Raw genomic sequence first — 17946 nt, forward strand, 5'->3', positions numbered from 1 at the left:
GGAATTGCAGCAACACTTCTCACTGGCGGCAAAACAGCTCACTCCGTTTTTATGCTACCCCTCAACATCAGTCGCTACGAACGTCCCACGTGCACCGTTCAAAAAAACACGGCAAGAGCACGACTTCTTTGCTTGGCCAAAGTTGTCGTGTGGGACGAATGCACCATGGCAAACAAGAAAGCTATGGAGGCACTAGATCGATCTCTGCGTGACATTCGAAACAACGACGCTCTTGTGGGAGGTTTACCTCTGATTTTCGCAGGACACTTCAGACAGACATTGCCCGTAATACCGAAAGGAACAAAAGCTGACGAAATCGCCGCGTGTTTGAAGTACTCCCGCATCATTTGGCCGAAAGTTCGAACACTGCGCTTAACCACCAATATGAGAGTCCACCTCTACGGAGACCGCGATGTCGGGATCTTACGCGCAGTTGCTCTTGCTAATCGGCAATGGAACGATCCCCACCGACCCTGAAGACGGTCTCATCAACGTCCCTTGCTGCACAGTAGTGCAATCTTCGAACGAGCTCATACAAGCCGTTTGTCCTCAACTTCACGAGCACTACAAAAACACAGCCTGACTTGCCGAACGCGCCATTCTCGCTCCTCGAAATGACGCTGTTAATCAAATAAACGACACTATGCTTCAGCTCATACCAGAAAACGAAAAAGTATATCTGGCCGTCGATACGACAATGGAACCAGACGACGCTGTCAACTATCCTACGGAAGTTCTTAAATCGCTGAATCCCCCCGGTCTTCCTGCGTATACCTTGGCTCTGAAGGTGTGTGCTCCGATTATGCTTCTGCGCAACATCGACGCCCAGAAACTGTGCAACGGAACGAAATTGACCGTTACCCGACTCTGCCCCAACGTCATAGAGGCGACAATATGCACAGGGCAGTACGCTGGCGAGAGTGTATTTCTTCCGCGAATCCCTCTAATTTCTTCTGATTCCACTGTTTTGTTCAAGAGACTGCAGTTTCCCGTCTGGCTGTCCTTTGCAATGACGATAAACAAGTCGCAGGGACAGACATTGAAGACGGTGGGTCTCAGTCTTCAGACAAAATGCTTTGCCCACGGCCAATTCTACGTCGCCTGCTCGCGTGCAAGTGCTCCTACTAATTTGTACGTCCTAACAGCATCTCCCAGAACAGCAAACGTTGTCTATCACGAAGTTCTTTAGCGGGACCTTCCCCCTTCCCTTACCCCAACCTAACCTATCCTACGCCCCGAAAGAGGCCAACATTTTTGGGCCACGTGGCGTACGGACCTCCCCGTGGTGTGGCCTGGGTAACGCCGGCACGTACGCCAGTAAGTAAGTAAGTAATAAATTTAAAACCCCACCCGGGCGAAGCCGGGTAGTCAGCTAGTCTCTACACTATTAATGCCGACGGTCATCTTGGAAAATACGGGACAACGCGCCTAGACGTCGCCATCTTGCCGATTTTGTTGTCGCGAAACCGTCGCCGCGCCGCCATTGCGCGCCGTTTTTGTGGGCGCGACGCTTCCCTCGCTACTCCGCGCAGTGCAAGAAGCGGTTTTTGGAGCAACAGGGCCCTTTCGGGGTCGCCCGAGCCAGAAGCCGACCGCCGAAAAGTACGGTACTTTTTCGCAATTGTTCAATAATACGGGGATGTGTTTCACACTTTGTTCTAATGCATACGTGATCTCTGCTCTGTTTTGCGGCGACCGTGTTCTTCCGTATTATCCCGGTTAGTCGATTGCCTCGCTTGCAACACGATTCTCCGTCCGTCGCTCCGATCTTCGTCGAAAACGCGACCCAACGCTCCTGTTTTTCGCTTCCCGTGTCCGCGTTCGCGAACGGATCAGGAACCCCTCTTTGCACGCGATACCAAATGGCCAAAGAGTATTATTTACTGTACAAACGGCGGCAACTCACGCAGAAACACCGCCCCAAACGACTCTCACAGCTTTCTTCGCTCTATGCGAAACATACATGTACAATCGAACCGATCCGACGACGATCGCGATTTTGTTCGCCAATTGCACTACATTGACGCTGCTCAGTGTTTCACCTTTAAGAAGCGGACGAAGTCCTGGCAACCAAGAAAGCAAGGCCAGCTCGTATGGTGCGATAACCGACTGACATATTTTAAGAAGGCTAAGAACATCGGAAGGATTTACACAATTCATCCGAAACAACGCGAATGCTTCTACCTTCAAATGCTCCTCATACACCGCACCGCACCAATATCTTTTCAGAACCTGCGGACTGTCAACGAATCCGTCTTGCCAACTTTTCACGACGCCTGCCTCCGCCTTGAACTGCTACAAACTGACCATCACTGGGTAGCAACCATGCAAGAAGCCGCTCTCTCAGCCTCCCCTTCGACACCTGTTTGCCGTTCTACTTGCATTCTGCGATGTCGCTGATCCCGCACCTTTATGGACGCAATTTAAGACACACCTGACTGAGGACATCCGCCACAGACAGATAAGGACTCAACAAAACGATTCTCTTGATTATGACGACCGAATGTTTAATGAGTCTCTACTTCTTATTAAAGAAATTCTTGGCACCACCACTGGGCATTCCGTTGCCGATTACTCCCTACCGACGCCACACCGCCCGCGTAAGATATTCCGTAAAACAAATCTCGCAAAAAAATTGTTATAATTTCATCATTCGCAGAGACGCCATCAGCTACAATTCCACAAGATATTCTCGACGAAACGACGTACGATCGATCTAGACTTCAAGCTTTTGTCGACGAAAACGAACGGAAGTTGGCTGACAAGCAACAAAAAATATTCCGACGGATGCATTCTCTCATGGCACAGAACGACAACAAAATTCTTTTCATCGATGCGCCAGGAGGCACGGGGAAAACGTTTTTGCTGAATTTTCTTTTAGCCCGCTACCGCGCCCGAGGTTCTATTATCCTCGCTGTTGCCAGCAGCGGCATCGCAGCCCAACTACTCAGCAACGGTGAAACCGCTCAATCTACGTTCAAGATACTTCTGGATCTGAACTGAACAGACGAACCCACGTGTGCAATTAAAAGCAACTCTTCTCGGGCAACGCTCATTAAACGGTGCTTAGTGATTTTTTGAGCCGAAGCTACGATGACTAACAAAATCGCGTTTGAAGCTCAACCGTACCCTAAAAGACCTGAGACAAGTGCGGCCAACTTCGGTGGAATCCTCATGGTCATGTCCGGAGACTTCCGTCAAATACTTCCGGTTATCGCAGGCGGAACTCGAATCAACGAAGTGAACGCGTGTATTAAGTCATCTCGCCTGTGTGACTTTGTCGAAACTCATTCTCTCACAAGAAACATGCGAGCACACCTACACGGCGATCACCAGGCCGCGGAATTCTCTCAACTCCCTTCTCGACATTGAAGACGGTCTCATCCCTCATGACAACGATCTTAGTCGCATCCCTCCCAATCTTTGCACGTACAGCAACTCTCTAACGTCTCTAATCAACTACGTTTATCCAGAAATCACCGTCAATCACGCCAACGTCTCATGGCTAAAAGAGCAATTTTCGCGCCACACAATCAGACAACCAGAGACATTAACGACATAATGCTTCAGCGACTACCCAGGAACTACCGTTACCTACAACTCGATCGATTCAATACCAGATGACGACAACGCTGCCCTAAACTATCCTCTGGAATTCCTTAACTCTCTTCATCCACAAGGACTACCGCCACATCTCCTTCAACTCAAAATCGGCGCTTCTTTGATCGTCATGCAAAACATAGGCAACGGCTAGGCAAACGGAACAAGAACAATTCTCAAGCGCATGGCCAACAAGTGCCTTCAAGTTACCATTGCCACCGGACCTAAAACAGGACAAACGGCTTACTTGCCGATGATTACCGCTCTGTCCCAGCGAAACTCAACTTCCTTTTACCTTCACTCGCCTTAAATTCCCTGTCCAACTCTGCTTTGCCATGACAATAAACAAGGCAAGGACAAACTCTAAATACCGCTGGACTAGCCCTTAACGAATATAGCCACGGGCAATTCTACGTTTGCTGGAGCAGAGTCTCATCCAACAACAAACTTTACATCTTCTCCGAAAACGACACAACCAAAATGCCGTCTATACCGAAATCATTTCAACGTAAGTCTTACATGTATTGATCCATAACATAAACCATCTTCTTTACCAAAATCATATTCTCCGCCCATGCTCTCTATTTTATACCGCATATTTACATACATAATTTTATGGGCTGCAAGCGTTTGAACCTCCACGTTTTAATATCCAAGAAACACTAAACACAAGGGAAAAGGAAACAAAAGGAAATACACACACAAACAGACAAACAGATCAATCCCTGTTGAAGCACCTGACTGAGGTGTCAACAGAGCTAACAGATACACAAACAGAGGAATGGGGAACACTTTACGAAGAATAATACGAGCATTCTCGCGCTGGAGACAAACCGCCATATGACGTCGCCAGTACGCGAGAAAGCTATTTTTGTCATTAAAAAAGTCGATCGACGGGCGATCGATCTCTTAAGACGACGGCTTCTTGCTCGAGAAAGAAAGGAACCCCGAATGTAATCATCGAAGACTTTTCTCAAGTTTTCTGTGATCTCGTGATGTAAGTACTCTTCTTCGCGGTCTTACTTTCGATAGAACCGACGACATTGTGTTCATCAAGCTACTTTCTAACGGAAACAACGAATTTCAAAGGACACAGCGGCAAACATCTAGAGAAATCGATTCTCTAGATCACGGGTGAGTGCATAAGGACCTCAAATCCGCTCTTTCTTGTTTACTGTTGAGGTAGGAAACATCGCGAATTTCGCCGTTGAAGTCACGAGATCATACGAAATCGCTATTGTGAAAAAACCGTTCGAGAAAGTACGTATCGAGGTTATCGCTCTTTTCTCCCGAAATGCTACCCTAGCGACGATTGTAGTGCTCTCTTGCGGCCCTTTTGCAGCTGTTTCTTTTGTTAAGAGCGTCGAAGGAACGAAGCTAACGGTTCCATGACCAATTTCAATGAGTGGGTGTGGCAGTGCTAGAGCGTGTCAGCAGCATATATGTACTTTTTTTCAAGGAATGAACTTCTAAACATATTATTCTTTTGGGTCATACACAAGTTTTCTGATGTTGTAATCGCAAGCCATGCTTTTGCATGCCATGCTTTTCACTAACCCAACGAAAGGCGTACGTGATTGTGGCAAAAGAACCCTTCGCTCTGCTGGACTGTCGTCAGGTTTGTCCAATGTATTTCCTTGCTTTCGTTTAGTGGCTTTCTTTTAGTCTCCGCTAGCGCTTAGCCTCTCAGGCTTCTCGTCAACGCCGCCGAACGCTCCAGCTTTATTTGTCACGCCCTCTGCCGTTTCTAAGGAACCTTTTGACTGGTCTATGGAATTAATTTCCCCATAGATATCGACTCATAAGGAACCTTTTGACTGGTCTATGGAATTAATTTCCCCATAGAGATTGACTCATAAGAAACCTTTTGACAGGTCTTGGGAATTAATTTCCCCATATATATCGTCTTCTAAGGAACCTTTTTGACAGGTCTACGGATTAATTTCCCATAGACATCGACCCCTAAGGAACCTTTTCACTGCTCTATGGAATTAATTTTCCCATAGACATCGACTCCAAAGGAACCTTTTGACTAGTCTATGGAATTGATTTCCCCATAGATATCAACTCATAAGGAACCTTTTGACTGTTCTATGGAATTAATTTCCCCATAGATATCGACTTCTAAAGAACCTTTTGACAGGTCTATGGAATTAATTTCCCCATAGATATCGACTCCAAAGGAACCTTTTGACTGGTCTATGGAATTAATTTTCTCATAGATATCGACTTCTAAGGAACCTTTTGACTGATGTTTTTTGTTACTGGTTTCATATTTAGATTGAACGAAGCGATGATGTTTATATGATCTACATTGGAATAGAAATTCTAAGAGCAAAGCGTATTGTAAGCCTTTTGACTTTGTATTGAACTGCAAAGTGCTCCATTGGCCCTGCAGAAAGCCTTTCCCGCATTACAGAACAACCACTGCGTCTCCAAGTCGTTCGGTCTTCTTCGTCGATTCCGTCGAGACTGTAGAATGGCTTTTCGTAGGGTCATTCGAGCACTTTTCAAATCAGAACGAAGTAAAACGGCTGCTGTTAGAAATAAGCCAGTCATTTTATCCCACTTCTTGGTGAGACAGGACGACCCCGATCAAACGATCTGCTTTAGAACTATGTGCTCAGCATGACAGACAAGCTTGTGAAACTAAAACGAACAAATACAGTAGCCTGTTTCCTTTCAGTTTGGCAGGCTTTTCAAGATTTCTATTCATAAGCATGGTCATGTTCTGTTGCAGCCTAAAAGTAAGTACTTCCTATTTACGCCAAAGTCATTACAGTAATAAACAACACCTTATATCCTTGCTCAAACAACATGTGATCAACTCTGCGGATGTCGTCTTCATTAGGAGCACTTCAGTTGGGGAAAACTAATTAGATTGTTGTAAAGCATAGTCTTGACTAAGTGTCTTTTGCTTCCTCCATCGTTTGGAATACTTCTTAAATTTATCAACTTGGTGTTCAGGCTTTCTTTTGCGCTGGATAGCCATGTTGGTCACAGGAAAGCTACCAGTCTCTGGTCTCTCTTCAACAGCAGCTTCTTGAAGACAGCTACTGGCCCGACGTAGCAATGCAACGGCTTTGACAATGTCATTCGGCGGCACGCTATCGTTTGAAGCCAAGGCAACAATTGAAGTGCAAAGAGACTTTATCTGAAGTACGCTGTTTTCTCTTTCTGCGATAAATTAACGTATCATGTCAGAACTTTATTTATACTCACAATAGAACTTACCACTCTCTACCACGCCATCACTGCTGCGAGTCTGAGATAAGGCACTGTCGCCGTCGGAGTATATGATGGCTCGAGCAGGCGCTGACCAACCGTCAGACTGCCAGTTTTGCGGCAACGCTGCGAGGAAATTTTTCTCTAAATTTCTTCTTTATATCAAATGTCCACAAGACACTGTGGAAGGACTCATTCTATAGAAGAAAATAAGAAACAGCGGTTTTTGAATGGTATTTTACCGCATTTTGTAGTTTTTCTTCTTTACAACTCTGTAGTAGATCTCTGTCGAAAAGCTGATCAAAGATGTCTTTCAAAGCGTGAAGAAAGACGTGTGGGAGTTTGGCGCTCGCATCCGGATTGTATTTTGCGACGTAGCCAAGCTCGTCGGCATTGGTTCTGTCTGCTTGCCACTTACTGAAGACTATGAGAGGCACATTCAAATTTCATCACTTCGTACTTTCTTTTCAGTGATAGGTACACCCTGTCTGGTGCACCCTGTCTGGTACATCATGTCTTTGCTTTTTGCGTTGATAAAGCCATCGCAAACTGGGCCACGATCACGCCACGTGCAGGATAGTGAAAACTTTTTAACGGCATTGGAGAATAAGATATAAAATGTCGTAAAACTTTTTAATCGAAGAACGAAAGAATATAGGCAATTGAAAAATTAACCGCTCATTTAGCGAAAGTTTAATCACTTCACGGTGAAACTGGGCAACCAATATTAGGATCGGTTTTGCGCCCTTCAGTACAGCAGCCGCCACGACGACAGCAGCCGTTGGTTCCACTACTTCGTTTAGGGCAAATACCCGACATCATCAATACAGCTCTAAAAACTAAAGATGAACTGAAGCAAATAGTGAAGGAAGCCGTTGAGAAATCAGAGTCAAAGAAAGCGCTGGAAATCGAAGAGGAGTCAAATAAAATCATGTGAGCAGGGGGTGAAATTTTCAGAGCACTAACCGAAGAATGATAAGCTGTCAAAGGTTTGTTTCATTTTACCTGTTTGTTTCGTTAGTAAATTTCTGCGTGGTTTAGAGCTTGCTCTTTGTTTGGTTAACAAGTTTTTTGGTGTGATGGGAATATTGAAGAGTTTGTCAAAGAAATTGGGAAATCTTAATTGTAAACGTCGTCATAATGCTGCCTGGTGTCGTGAAAAATGTTATTAGAGACACAACGAAAATGAAATAAGAAAAATAGATTTGTCATTTGCAAAATCTGACGTTAATTTGCATCGCTGCATTGATGTCAGGAAGGGTAAAGATATACCGTCGAGACGCCAAAAATATCATTGCAGACAATTCATTGTGGGAAAGACTGACAGCGAGAGTGAAGACAGCGATGTGGAACGGTGAGGGCGAAAATGCAACGGAAGACAGCGATGACGAGACCGAAGACGAGTTAGACGAACAGGATAAGGAACTGAAAAAGAGGGATCACGTTACGGAGCTTGACGTCACTTAATTGCATAATAGAATTAGCAACACTCCCCACTCCTCCTTTGATATGCGTAACCAGTGCTGCACACTAGGACTTGTAGATATCAACGCGAAAGCAGTCCACAAAAATTCCCGTCGTTCTGCGTCATCGAACAAGGTAAGAGCGGCGCGTCTACGAGATTTTATTGGCACTTTGTGATCGGCCAACTCAGGCTGGACAGAGAGTACTTCTCGCACTTCTCTCTACCTTATATAACCTCCACGCTATTCTCTCGTGGATTTGAAGGAGGCTTCCCTGCCAACTCTCTACAGTTTGCCTACCCAACAAACGAATAAAAAAGGCGCTAGCGCGCTCTTTGTCACAATTACGTCATCAAATAAGGTTTTGCTTTAAAAACCGAAGACCCGAACGAATAAAAAAGAACAGACGCTTCACAAAGACGGAAACGCCCTCACAAACACGTTGAGTATTAACAAGAATCCTTTCGCTCGCGCGAAAGAAAAACACTACCTCACGAAAGCCGTTCTCTTTTTCGTTCTCGTTTAGTGTTCCCAAAATCCACCGCTCAATATCCAAAAAGTACACGTCGAAAAAAGAAAGTTGAATATTTACGTTTTTTAACATTCATGTGATTTTCTTGCTGTGTAAGAACGCAAGGAGTTAATTAATTAATATTCAGTAATAGGAACTAGGTCTTAATTACCTATTTACTCAAGTAAGTAATGCAGTAATTATTTAATTATTTCATTGCTGTAAAGAGCATACCTCTTCAATGACAGACCGTGTCTCTCCCAACAAGATGTCTTAACGCGCTTTGTTGCATCCACAAGGAAGATTACGCCAACCGTTTGACGCGCTTAATTAATTAATTAAGCACCCAAGCGTTCCACCCAGAGCACATGATCGCGGGATTTCGCGTTTCAGGAATCTTTCCTCTTTGCAAAGATGCCAAAACCTTACTGTCAATCCCCTCTACGGGCAAAGATGACGCAAATTTTCCGGCGGCGACTCCAGTTACTCGAAGCGTTCGCAGCTTTTGGAGACATGTTGAAAAGCGCGCAGAGGATCGCCCTAAAACAAAAACGAGAAATCGCTTGCGTCCCAAGCACTACGGAGAATGCGAAATTTATGCCAGGGCCAAAGAACAACAGCAGTCACCGCAGAAAATCCAGATCGAGAGGCAGATCCCAGGCCAAACCCCGACGTAACTGCTCTTTTGTCACTTCACAGAAGTCGCTGTGCATGTCTGTTTCAAGAGTCACGCCCTCTTTAGAAATCAGTTTATGAATTGCCGAGGTCATTCGAGAAATTTTTCGAGCCGCCAGCTTCTTTTTGTGAGCAACCAATTTCTTACGCCTTCGAGGTGTCGTTAAAATTCTGTTGTTTGCAAATTTGCTCATCTTTTGTAAGGACTGATACCACCGAGAATACTTTTGCCTCAAAGAGCACCGAAACACACCACATTCTCGACACCGAGGCCCATAAACCGAAACAAGTTCGAGACAATAAGTAGGCACTCGATTGCATCCCCATGTGCAGATACTCCATCCAGCCATCTAGCACCGCCGAGATCGCTAATGACAGAAATGGTTTCCTTGAAAGACGTAAATCTTCTTATTAGTATAGTATTATTTGTGATGCTGACATAGTTAAAATTCTAGGGCGATCTGGAACAGGCGGTGAAGCCACTTCGACTAAAGTAGTCTGCCGAAACCAAGAAATGTTGGTGATTACTAGTTTTACTAAAAAATGGGTTTTCATGAACGGGATAGTTGAACATAAAAGTGTTTGGTTTGGCAATAGAATTCAAAAAATTGCTGAGTTGAGTTGCTTGTTAAGTTGCTTGCTAGTAACTAGATGGGTAGAAGTTTTCTGCGCAAAAAATGCTTTGTTTGCAAAGAAGCTGCTGAAAATCATAAGTAACTGTTTTCAGAGTTGTATACTCTTTTATGCCTAAGATTCACGATGAGCCACCATCGAACAGGTGTGCCCGAGTTTGGGATGAGGCCAAAGGGACTCACGCGCACCGCGCATAGGTGCTTCACCGGGCATTGAGGGCTGCCTATGGCGCTCCGTTTCTGCCAAAAATAAACCATGAACCATTAACCATGAATCATAACCATGAACCTCAAACCATGAATCACAATTCATGTATGGCGTGCTTTCTGCCAAAAGTGAACCATGAACCATGAACGATGAACCATGAATCATGAACCATGAACCATTTCGCGACTGCGCCGAAATACCTCTGAAAACGTTCTGCGCCGACCCGTCTGACGAAACTTGTTGGAAGCTTCTTCTCCTGCTTCCGCGTATGCTACTCTGTCGCTGCTCGTCCCATTCCAACGTCCGCCGATTGTACAGCGATTTTTCGGCTTTTCGCTGGGGTGATCTGACATCCAGTTGCCGTCGAAAGCAATCCCGACGCCAGCCCAACGAGAAGCTGAGGATAAAATCCGCCCTGCGTCTATGCCGTTGTGGCGAACTCTCTCGGACTGCTCGGGCTCTGACGAGTTGCGGGCTTGCTGACGCCACGGATGAAACGATCGAACGCCTCCGGTCAAAGCACCCCAGCGGTTATACCAATAACATCTTTGACGCAGACGACACTGACTGGTCATCCTCTTCTTTTGTTCCGTTCGACTTGCCACGCGACGTCATCTGGACCACCCTGCAGAAATCTCCGCGGGGCTCTGCTGCCGGTTGGTCGGGATGGCGTTTTGAACACCTCAAATGTCTTCTTTCTGGCGTCTCGACGGGAAATCTCCTCATCCAAGTTCTCTCCCTCGTCGCCTCGGGACATATTCCGGAGTTTGCGTCTCTCGCTTTGTCATCATCGCGCCTCATAGCGCTTCCGAAGAGCAACGGGGACGTACGGCCAATCGCGATCGGCGAAGTATTCCGTCGGGCATCTGCTAGGGCGATTTGTTTCCACACGAGAAATCACTTCGCCCGATTTTTCGCTCCCATCCAGCACGGCGTTTCGACTTCAAATGGCTCTCACATCCAGCTTCTTCTCGACAGGCACCCCGATTGGGTTGTGCTAAAGACTGACGTTCGGAATGCGTTCAACTAAATCAGTCGTCGAGCGATCGCGGAGCGCCTATCGGCCAACTTTCCCTCGATCATGCCGCATTTCCGAAGAATGTACGGCCACAGCGGTTCTCTCGTTTTTGCTACGGACTCCGAGCACGTCATCTTGTCATCGGAGGAAAAGGTTCATCAGGGCGACCCATTGGGCCCATTTCTGTTCGCAGTTGGCATTCACGACTTGGTGTCTCGTGTCCAAGCTGAACACCCCGAGGCTGTCGTCTTAGCCTACCTCGACGTCTTCATCATCAGCCCCGAATCGGTTTCGGCGGACGCGTTCGATCAACTCAAGTCTCTGTTCGGCGCCATTCACCTCGTCGTGGCCGACTACAAATGTGAAATTTTCGCTCGTCGCTCTGCATCCTCCGATCTTCGTCGGTCCGACGGCACGGTCATCCTCGGTTCTCCTATCGGCAACGAAGCCTTCGTTTCGGAAAACTTCTTTATGCTTCGCAAGGAAAAGAGCTGTGCGACAAAATTACCACACTGGAGGACCCACAATGTGCTCTGCTCCTGTTGCGACACTGCCACGCTACGCGGCTCAACCATCTCGGAAGGACAATCTCATCAACGGCGCTTCACAGTGCCGCTTCACTTCATGACGACGTCTCAAAGTCCACCTTCATGTCGTCACTGCTCCTCAGCCATCTTTCGGGCGATCAATGGCTTCAGGCATCTCTTCCAATTCGCCTGGGCGGTTTTGGTGTGCCCTTGCTTTCACCAATCCTGGATGCAGCTTTCTTGGCGGGCTGGAGCCACACATCTCAAGCCCTCCCCGACAGTTTTCCATCTCTGTCGTCGGTGGACGACTTACCCTTTGTCGGGTCGTCGGTGAGGTGTTCCCTCGAGTTCGCCTTACGCCGGTTTCAGGAAAGTTTTTGTTCGTCCACCTCTGAGTCATCGATCGCTTTGGTTTCCGATCTGCCTTTGGCTGGCGAAGACGAAGAGAAAGATCTTGGGCAGAAAAAGATCCGAGATCAAGATGACTGGATGAAATTGTGCCGTCCTCCCAATTCAGCCGATGACTTTGACGAGGACGACACAAGAGATTCCGAGTTTAATCAAGGAGATCTCGCTCACTACAACTGGTCGGAAAAACTTGCGCAGTTTCCACCGTTGTCAGAGGCTCCAAAATTTATGACGGAAGCGCGTAAAAAAGCACTTCATCTAAAAAGGATCTCGTTGCGGCTGCCGATTCAAGCCTTCTTCAAGGCAATCAGAAATTAGCGTACAATATTGTTCGCAGCCACAACGAGTTGACAAAAAGCGGCTTCGAATGCAAGCCGCTTCGAATGATTGTTTGCGGTTCCGCTGGAACCGGAAAGTCATATCTAATAAATTGCATAAAGGAAATGCTCGGAAGCGAATGCATACTTGCAGCACCTACTGGTGTTGCAGCATTTAATATTGGTGGACAAACGCTCCACTCGCTTCTACGCATTCCTTTGCAGAAGACGTCATTTTCTGACGTTCAAGGACCTTCTCTTAGAGACCTGCAAGAGAGGTTCGAAGACGTACGATATTTGATCATCGACGAAATGTCGATGGTGGGACGGCATCAGCTGTCACTTATCCACCGGCGCCTCTGCCAAGCGCTGCCGCAGGGAGCTTGCGAGTCGTTCGGTGGAATATCTCTAATATTTTTCGGAGACATGGGACAGTTGCCACCTGTTGGTGACTCTCCTTTGTACCGAAGCGCGGCAACCGAAGGATCCGCGACTAATCAAGGCCGTCAGCTGTATATGACGTTTGACGTTGTCGTACAGCTGACGAAAATCATTTGCCAGTCCGGTAACGACGAGCTACAGATAAAGTTTCGCGACGCCTTGCAAAGGCTTCGCGACGGTTGCCCGTCGTACGAGGACTGGAACGATCTGTATATGTCACGTAACTTTGCACGGCACGATCAGCTGGGAAACGTAAAGACGTCTTTCCGCGATGCAGTTCGGCTATTTGCGTGCAGAGCGAATGTAGCTGAGTTCAACTTCAATTGCTTGAAGAATTCAAACAAACCGGTGGCTGTGATTAACGCCGATCACAACTGCACCGAGGCGAAAAATGCCAATGAAGAAGACGCTGGCGGACTTTACGCACGCGTTCGTCTTTGCGAAGGCGCGCGTGTTATGCTCACATCGAATCTCTGGACCGAGATGGGCTTGGTCAACGGATCGATGGGATATGTAGTGGCAATTTTGTACCAACCCGGTGCAAAACCGCCAGCACTTCCAACAGCTGTCGTTGTTCAAATGGACAAATACGACGGCCCGACATGGGGCGGAGAACGCTGCGTTCCCATATGCCCAATTGAGCGCACATGGCCCAGTTCAACGGGCAATAGAAAGAGTTCATGCAAGCGGCAACAGCTACCAATTCAATTGGCATGGGCTGTCACCGTGCACAAATCGCAAGGTCTCACACTAGATCGTGCGATTATTGACATAGGCAAGCGCGAATTTGCACCTGGAATAACATACGTGGGATTTTCCAGAGTGCGTCATATTAATCATTGCCTAATTCAAGGCTTTGATTACGCTCGAATTTCTAATTTGAGCAAATCAAAAAGCTATAAACAGCGATTGAACGAAGACAAGCGCCTAGACGGTCTAGCTAGGCGCACTGAAAAAACGTTTCAATCGTTGGCCGGAAATAGCAACGATACTGTTCCAGATGATATTAAAGAGTTTTTGAAACATCTGGAAAATGAAGAATCAGTAATTGACAAAGAAGAGCATAGCGATCACACATACAGCAAAAAAATGATCGCAGACAATGACAAAGACACGGACAAAATTGATACTGGTGCGGTCAAAGTGACTAAGACAGCGGCTAAAAAAGCCCCTGTTCCCAAATCTAAAGGCAAACGTGCGAGTCGTGCCCGCACAAGTGTGCCGTTACCACCGGCTGCAAAGAAACGCCGGACCACTACTCCACCGTCTCCGAATCCGTTTCTGCTTCAAATGGGGCGCAAGCGAGAATCGATAGTAGGAGACGGAAACTGCTACTTTCGAACAGTGTCGAAAGCAGCATTTGGAACCGAAGATCACCATTTGGCACTTCGGTTACAGATTGTTAATTTCATGGCAGAATACCAGTCTGTCTTTGAAATGTTCTGCTGCAACACGGAATATGAAGCTCACATTTCAAAGCTACGACAAGAAGGAGCTTGGGCAACCCAAGCTGAAATCCACGCAACTGCAACACTTTTTCAAATTGACGTCAGTATATTTACATGGATGGGTAAAGAGTGGACGTGGAATACATACAAACCGAGGTTTGATATAACTGTTCCGGCGCTAATTAGGCTGCCCGTGAATAGAATAGAGATACAACATTATAGAAACCACTTTGATCTGATTGTACCCATCGATCAAAGTGAGTTGGCTTTGGCTTCTCCACGCAAAAGTGCAAAAGCGTGCGACAACCCAAAGCTGTTGTGCTCTTCTTTAGCAGCTAATGAAGCTGACCTGCTGATGGCCAATGAACAATAGTTACGTCGGCAGGTAAGAGAAGGCATTCCAATGAAATGCCTTCTTGGAGGCATTCCAATGGAATGTCTCCTACAATAACACAAAATTTTGGAAAATTTTTTATACCTCAAAAACTTCAACAAATCTTTGCGACAAATGAAAGGAAAAAAGAATAGTCAAAGTCAATGACTAAAGCTTTTTTAAAACTGCAAATCAAGGTTAGGAAAATATATAAAATACGTAGTAATATGAGACATCTTTTTTACAGTAAATCAATCAATCAATCAAAATATCATTCAAAAAATCAATTAATCAATTAGTCAAAAATCGATTAATCAATCAATGTATTACATCATGCTGGGGACATGACGATAGCAAGTTACCTCCTATGGGAAAAGATTAGCGAAGTGAGCCAAGTGAGCCGTTTACAGCATGTTTATTCAAGACATAATTATTACAGATATAAATTAAAAGACAAATAAGAAATGTATATATATATATATACTTGCTAAACACATAGATAATTAGTCATCCCTATCTAAAAGTTTCACTTCGTCCATCTCCTCCTCCTCCTTCTCCCCTTCCTCCATCTTTTCCTCCTCCACCTCCTCCTTCTTCTCTTCCTCTTTCTTTTCCTCTTCCTTCTTCTCTTCCACCTCCTCCTTCTTCTCTTCCTTCTTGTCTTCCTCTTCCTGCTTCTGTACCTCCTCCTTCTTTTCCTCTGGTGGCTTGCGCTGGCCACTGCGCTGGCCGCCGCCCCGAATCACATTGAGGGCGGCGGCCAGCATTTCTTCGCCTCCGCCGCTCGGGCGGAGAAACCGCCATGGTGCGATCACTACTTCAAGTGATCCACCATGGCTGTTCGATCGCATCACAAAGTCACTAAAGAAAAAATTAAATATTAAAATAATTCTTTCGCGAGCGATCTTACTTTTCGGAGCGACGCCGACCGCGACCGCTTCCGCGGCGATTGCGACCACGTCGACCTTGGCCACGGCCACGGCCGCGACCGCGGTCGACGCGATCGCTTTTGCCGCCGCCACGGCCACGGCCAGCGCCGCCCGTTCCTTGCTCAGCTGTCGAAGACATTGCGCGCTGTGTGTGAGTGACGTAACAATGAAAAGGGTGAGCACGTGTTTTATTTATTTATTTAAAACGGTAACAGCGGTGGGAGGCTCCTCATGATGGCTATCCAAGCCATCATTATCTAGTATTAATAATAATAATGGAGCCGACCACCAGAGTTGTACGGATGGAGCCCGTAGGAATGGGAAACTCCCCGTTGCACGTGACCTATACGTGGCTCTATGATTGTCGCCGGAATCCCGGATATTTCTTAAAATATCGCTGTTTCTCTCGTCAACGATGTCGTTTGGATCATTGTATCCCCATTCGGTATGTCATCTGTAGTTTAAAGTACGAGTTTTTCTTGTCTGCGCTATTGAATTCTCAGCTAATGGTCCCTAATTTCTCACGCGTCGGTATGCTAAACGTCGGCGGGGTAAACTCTCACGTCATCGCTTATACGGCCACAAGTGGCTGTCTAAACGTTGCCGTAGTATGTCGTGCATGCCACTGAAACGTCAATTGCTACCAAAACACCCTCATGTTCGTCTTTGGCGTGATTTTGGGCGTGGACGACCGGCCTTGACTTCGGCGGGGTCTCCTCTCACCAACGGCTAATTTTACGGTTCTCCGTGAATCTGTGCGTGCCATAGACACGCGATTGCGTTGACCACGTTTTGGCCTTCTTGGCCCATCTAATTTGAACTATTTTGGCCCTTTGGCCATTTCTTGCATCTACGTTTTTTCCTAAAAGGAACTTTTTCTGGTAGTTTCCTTAAACGCCACGTTTGGCCTGTTGGCCTCAATCTTCGACTTTTCATCCGGTTTTAATTAAATAAAGTAAAAATGCGTCCTGCTACACTTTTTGCGATACACGAACAACGAACCTACGCCACAAAGAAGTATCAATACTTTGAAACTCTTACCCAAGCAAGTCAAACCACGTGCCCTATCGTTACCTGTCAAAAATTCCGCACAACGGGCAAAGCCGGGTACTCAACTTAGCGGGAGTCTTGCTCCCCAAAGCGTACCGAGGGAGGGTCCACAAATACGATTTAGGTTCCAGAAGCGCAGACATAATGGTAGTGTTGGAAGTAAAACGGAAAGTTACGCCTTTCCAAGTGCCACAGGGTTCATCGAAAACCTTAGAATCTCCTGCTCCCGACCCGGGCGAAGCCGGTTAGTCAGCTAGTTTATGTCTAAAGCCGACTTGGTTTTTACTGCGCGAATCTCGATCTACCAAACACAGAGCTTCTGATCAATTCTATCGTAAGACTAACGTTGCTACTCGTCGCGTGCGACACGCTATGGCAACGCGACATGTGTCTACCAATTATCCCCCTCGATAATTGAGGCAGCGGAACACAGAGACATCAAGGGATGTCACCAGACCCTCTCCTGGTGTGGATATCAACACCAAGGCGGAGGGTGCGGCTACGCGAGACTACTCCAACACTTGGGAGGTCAAAAAGAACAGAAAAGCGAGGCCGAACTGATAAAGGTTGTCGATGCTTGTTTGGAGGAGGCGTTACAAGTTGGAAACGAGAGGAGCGAAGACAGCAGAAACGAAATCCGTCAGATCTGAAGAAAAAAGAAATCTGATAAGGAGAAATCTTCTGGATCGGCGGGATCCGAAGGAACAAATTCAAAAAAGAAGAGTAAATTTGTGAAGATTGAAGAGGCGAAAATTGATGATCGGTGTGACACGGCGGCGGCAGCGAGATCCGAAGAAGCAAAATCAAACGAAGCGGATGGTAAGTCACAACGAAGTAAGGGCCATATCCAAACGACGGAGCTTTTCTTTACGAAGACGTGATCGTCATCTTCGTTATAAAGGAAAATTGCGTGTTTTAACGGCGGGCGACCCTCTTCTTCAGATACACAAAGACTTTCGTGAGAAGCTTCCTCCAAAATGGGGTCCGAACGGAAATCTCGGCACTGGCGGACTCTTTCTATGTTATGCCGCTACCCTTTCAGGAAATAAAATTTTTCTGTTCCGCGTTGTTACGATTGTGGAATGCGGCGAGGAACTTTCCGTGGAAAAGATTGGCCTCAG

General features: G+C 46.5%; 2 protein-coding genes and 1 pseudogene across 2 annotated transcripts; all 3 read left to right on the forward strand.

The window, feature by feature from the left end:
* The first annotated feature begins 643 nt into the window (after positions 1–643).
* On the forward strand, positions 644–1189 carry LOC136188180 (ATP-dependent DNA helicase pif1-like). The gene has a single exon (XM_065975914.1). It carries the CDS (start codon positions 644–646, stop codon positions 1187–1189), a length of 546 nt encoding a protein of 181 aa, XP_065831986.1.
* A 9288-nt stretch (positions 1190–10477) lies between these two features.
* On the forward strand, positions 10478–12585 carry LOC136188181 (uncharacterized; annotated as a pseudogene).
* On the forward strand, positions 12306–15279 carry LOC136188182 (ATP-dependent DNA helicase PIF1-like). Its single transcript, XM_065975915.1, has 2 exons — positions 12306–15043; positions 15094–15279. Exon 1 carries the CDS (start codon positions 12651–12653, stop codon positions 14844–14846), a length of 2196 nt encoding a protein of 731 aa, XP_065831987.1. The 5' UTR covers positions 12306–12650; the 3' UTR covers positions 14847–15043; positions 15094–15279.
* The last annotated feature ends 2667 nt before the right edge of the window (positions 15280–17946 follow it).

The sequence above is a fragment of the Oscarella lobularis genome, chromosome 6 (assembly GCF_947507565.1).
Source record: "Oscarella lobularis chromosome 6, ooOscLobu1.1, whole genome shotgun sequence".
Lineage (NCBI taxonomy): Eukaryota > Metazoa > Porifera > Homoscleromorpha > Homosclerophorida > Oscarellidae > Oscarella > Oscarella lobularis.

What these genes read in the sequence shown, in the direction of transcription:
- LOC136188180 (XM_065975914.1), top strand. Translation starts at nt 644, where the DNA reads ATGCTTCAGCTCATACCAGAAAACGAAAAAGTATATCTGGCCGTCGAT.
- LOC136188182 (XM_065975915.1), top strand. Translation starts at nt 12,651, where the DNA reads ATGATTGTTTGCGGTTCCGCTGGAACCGGAAAGTCATATCTAATAAAT.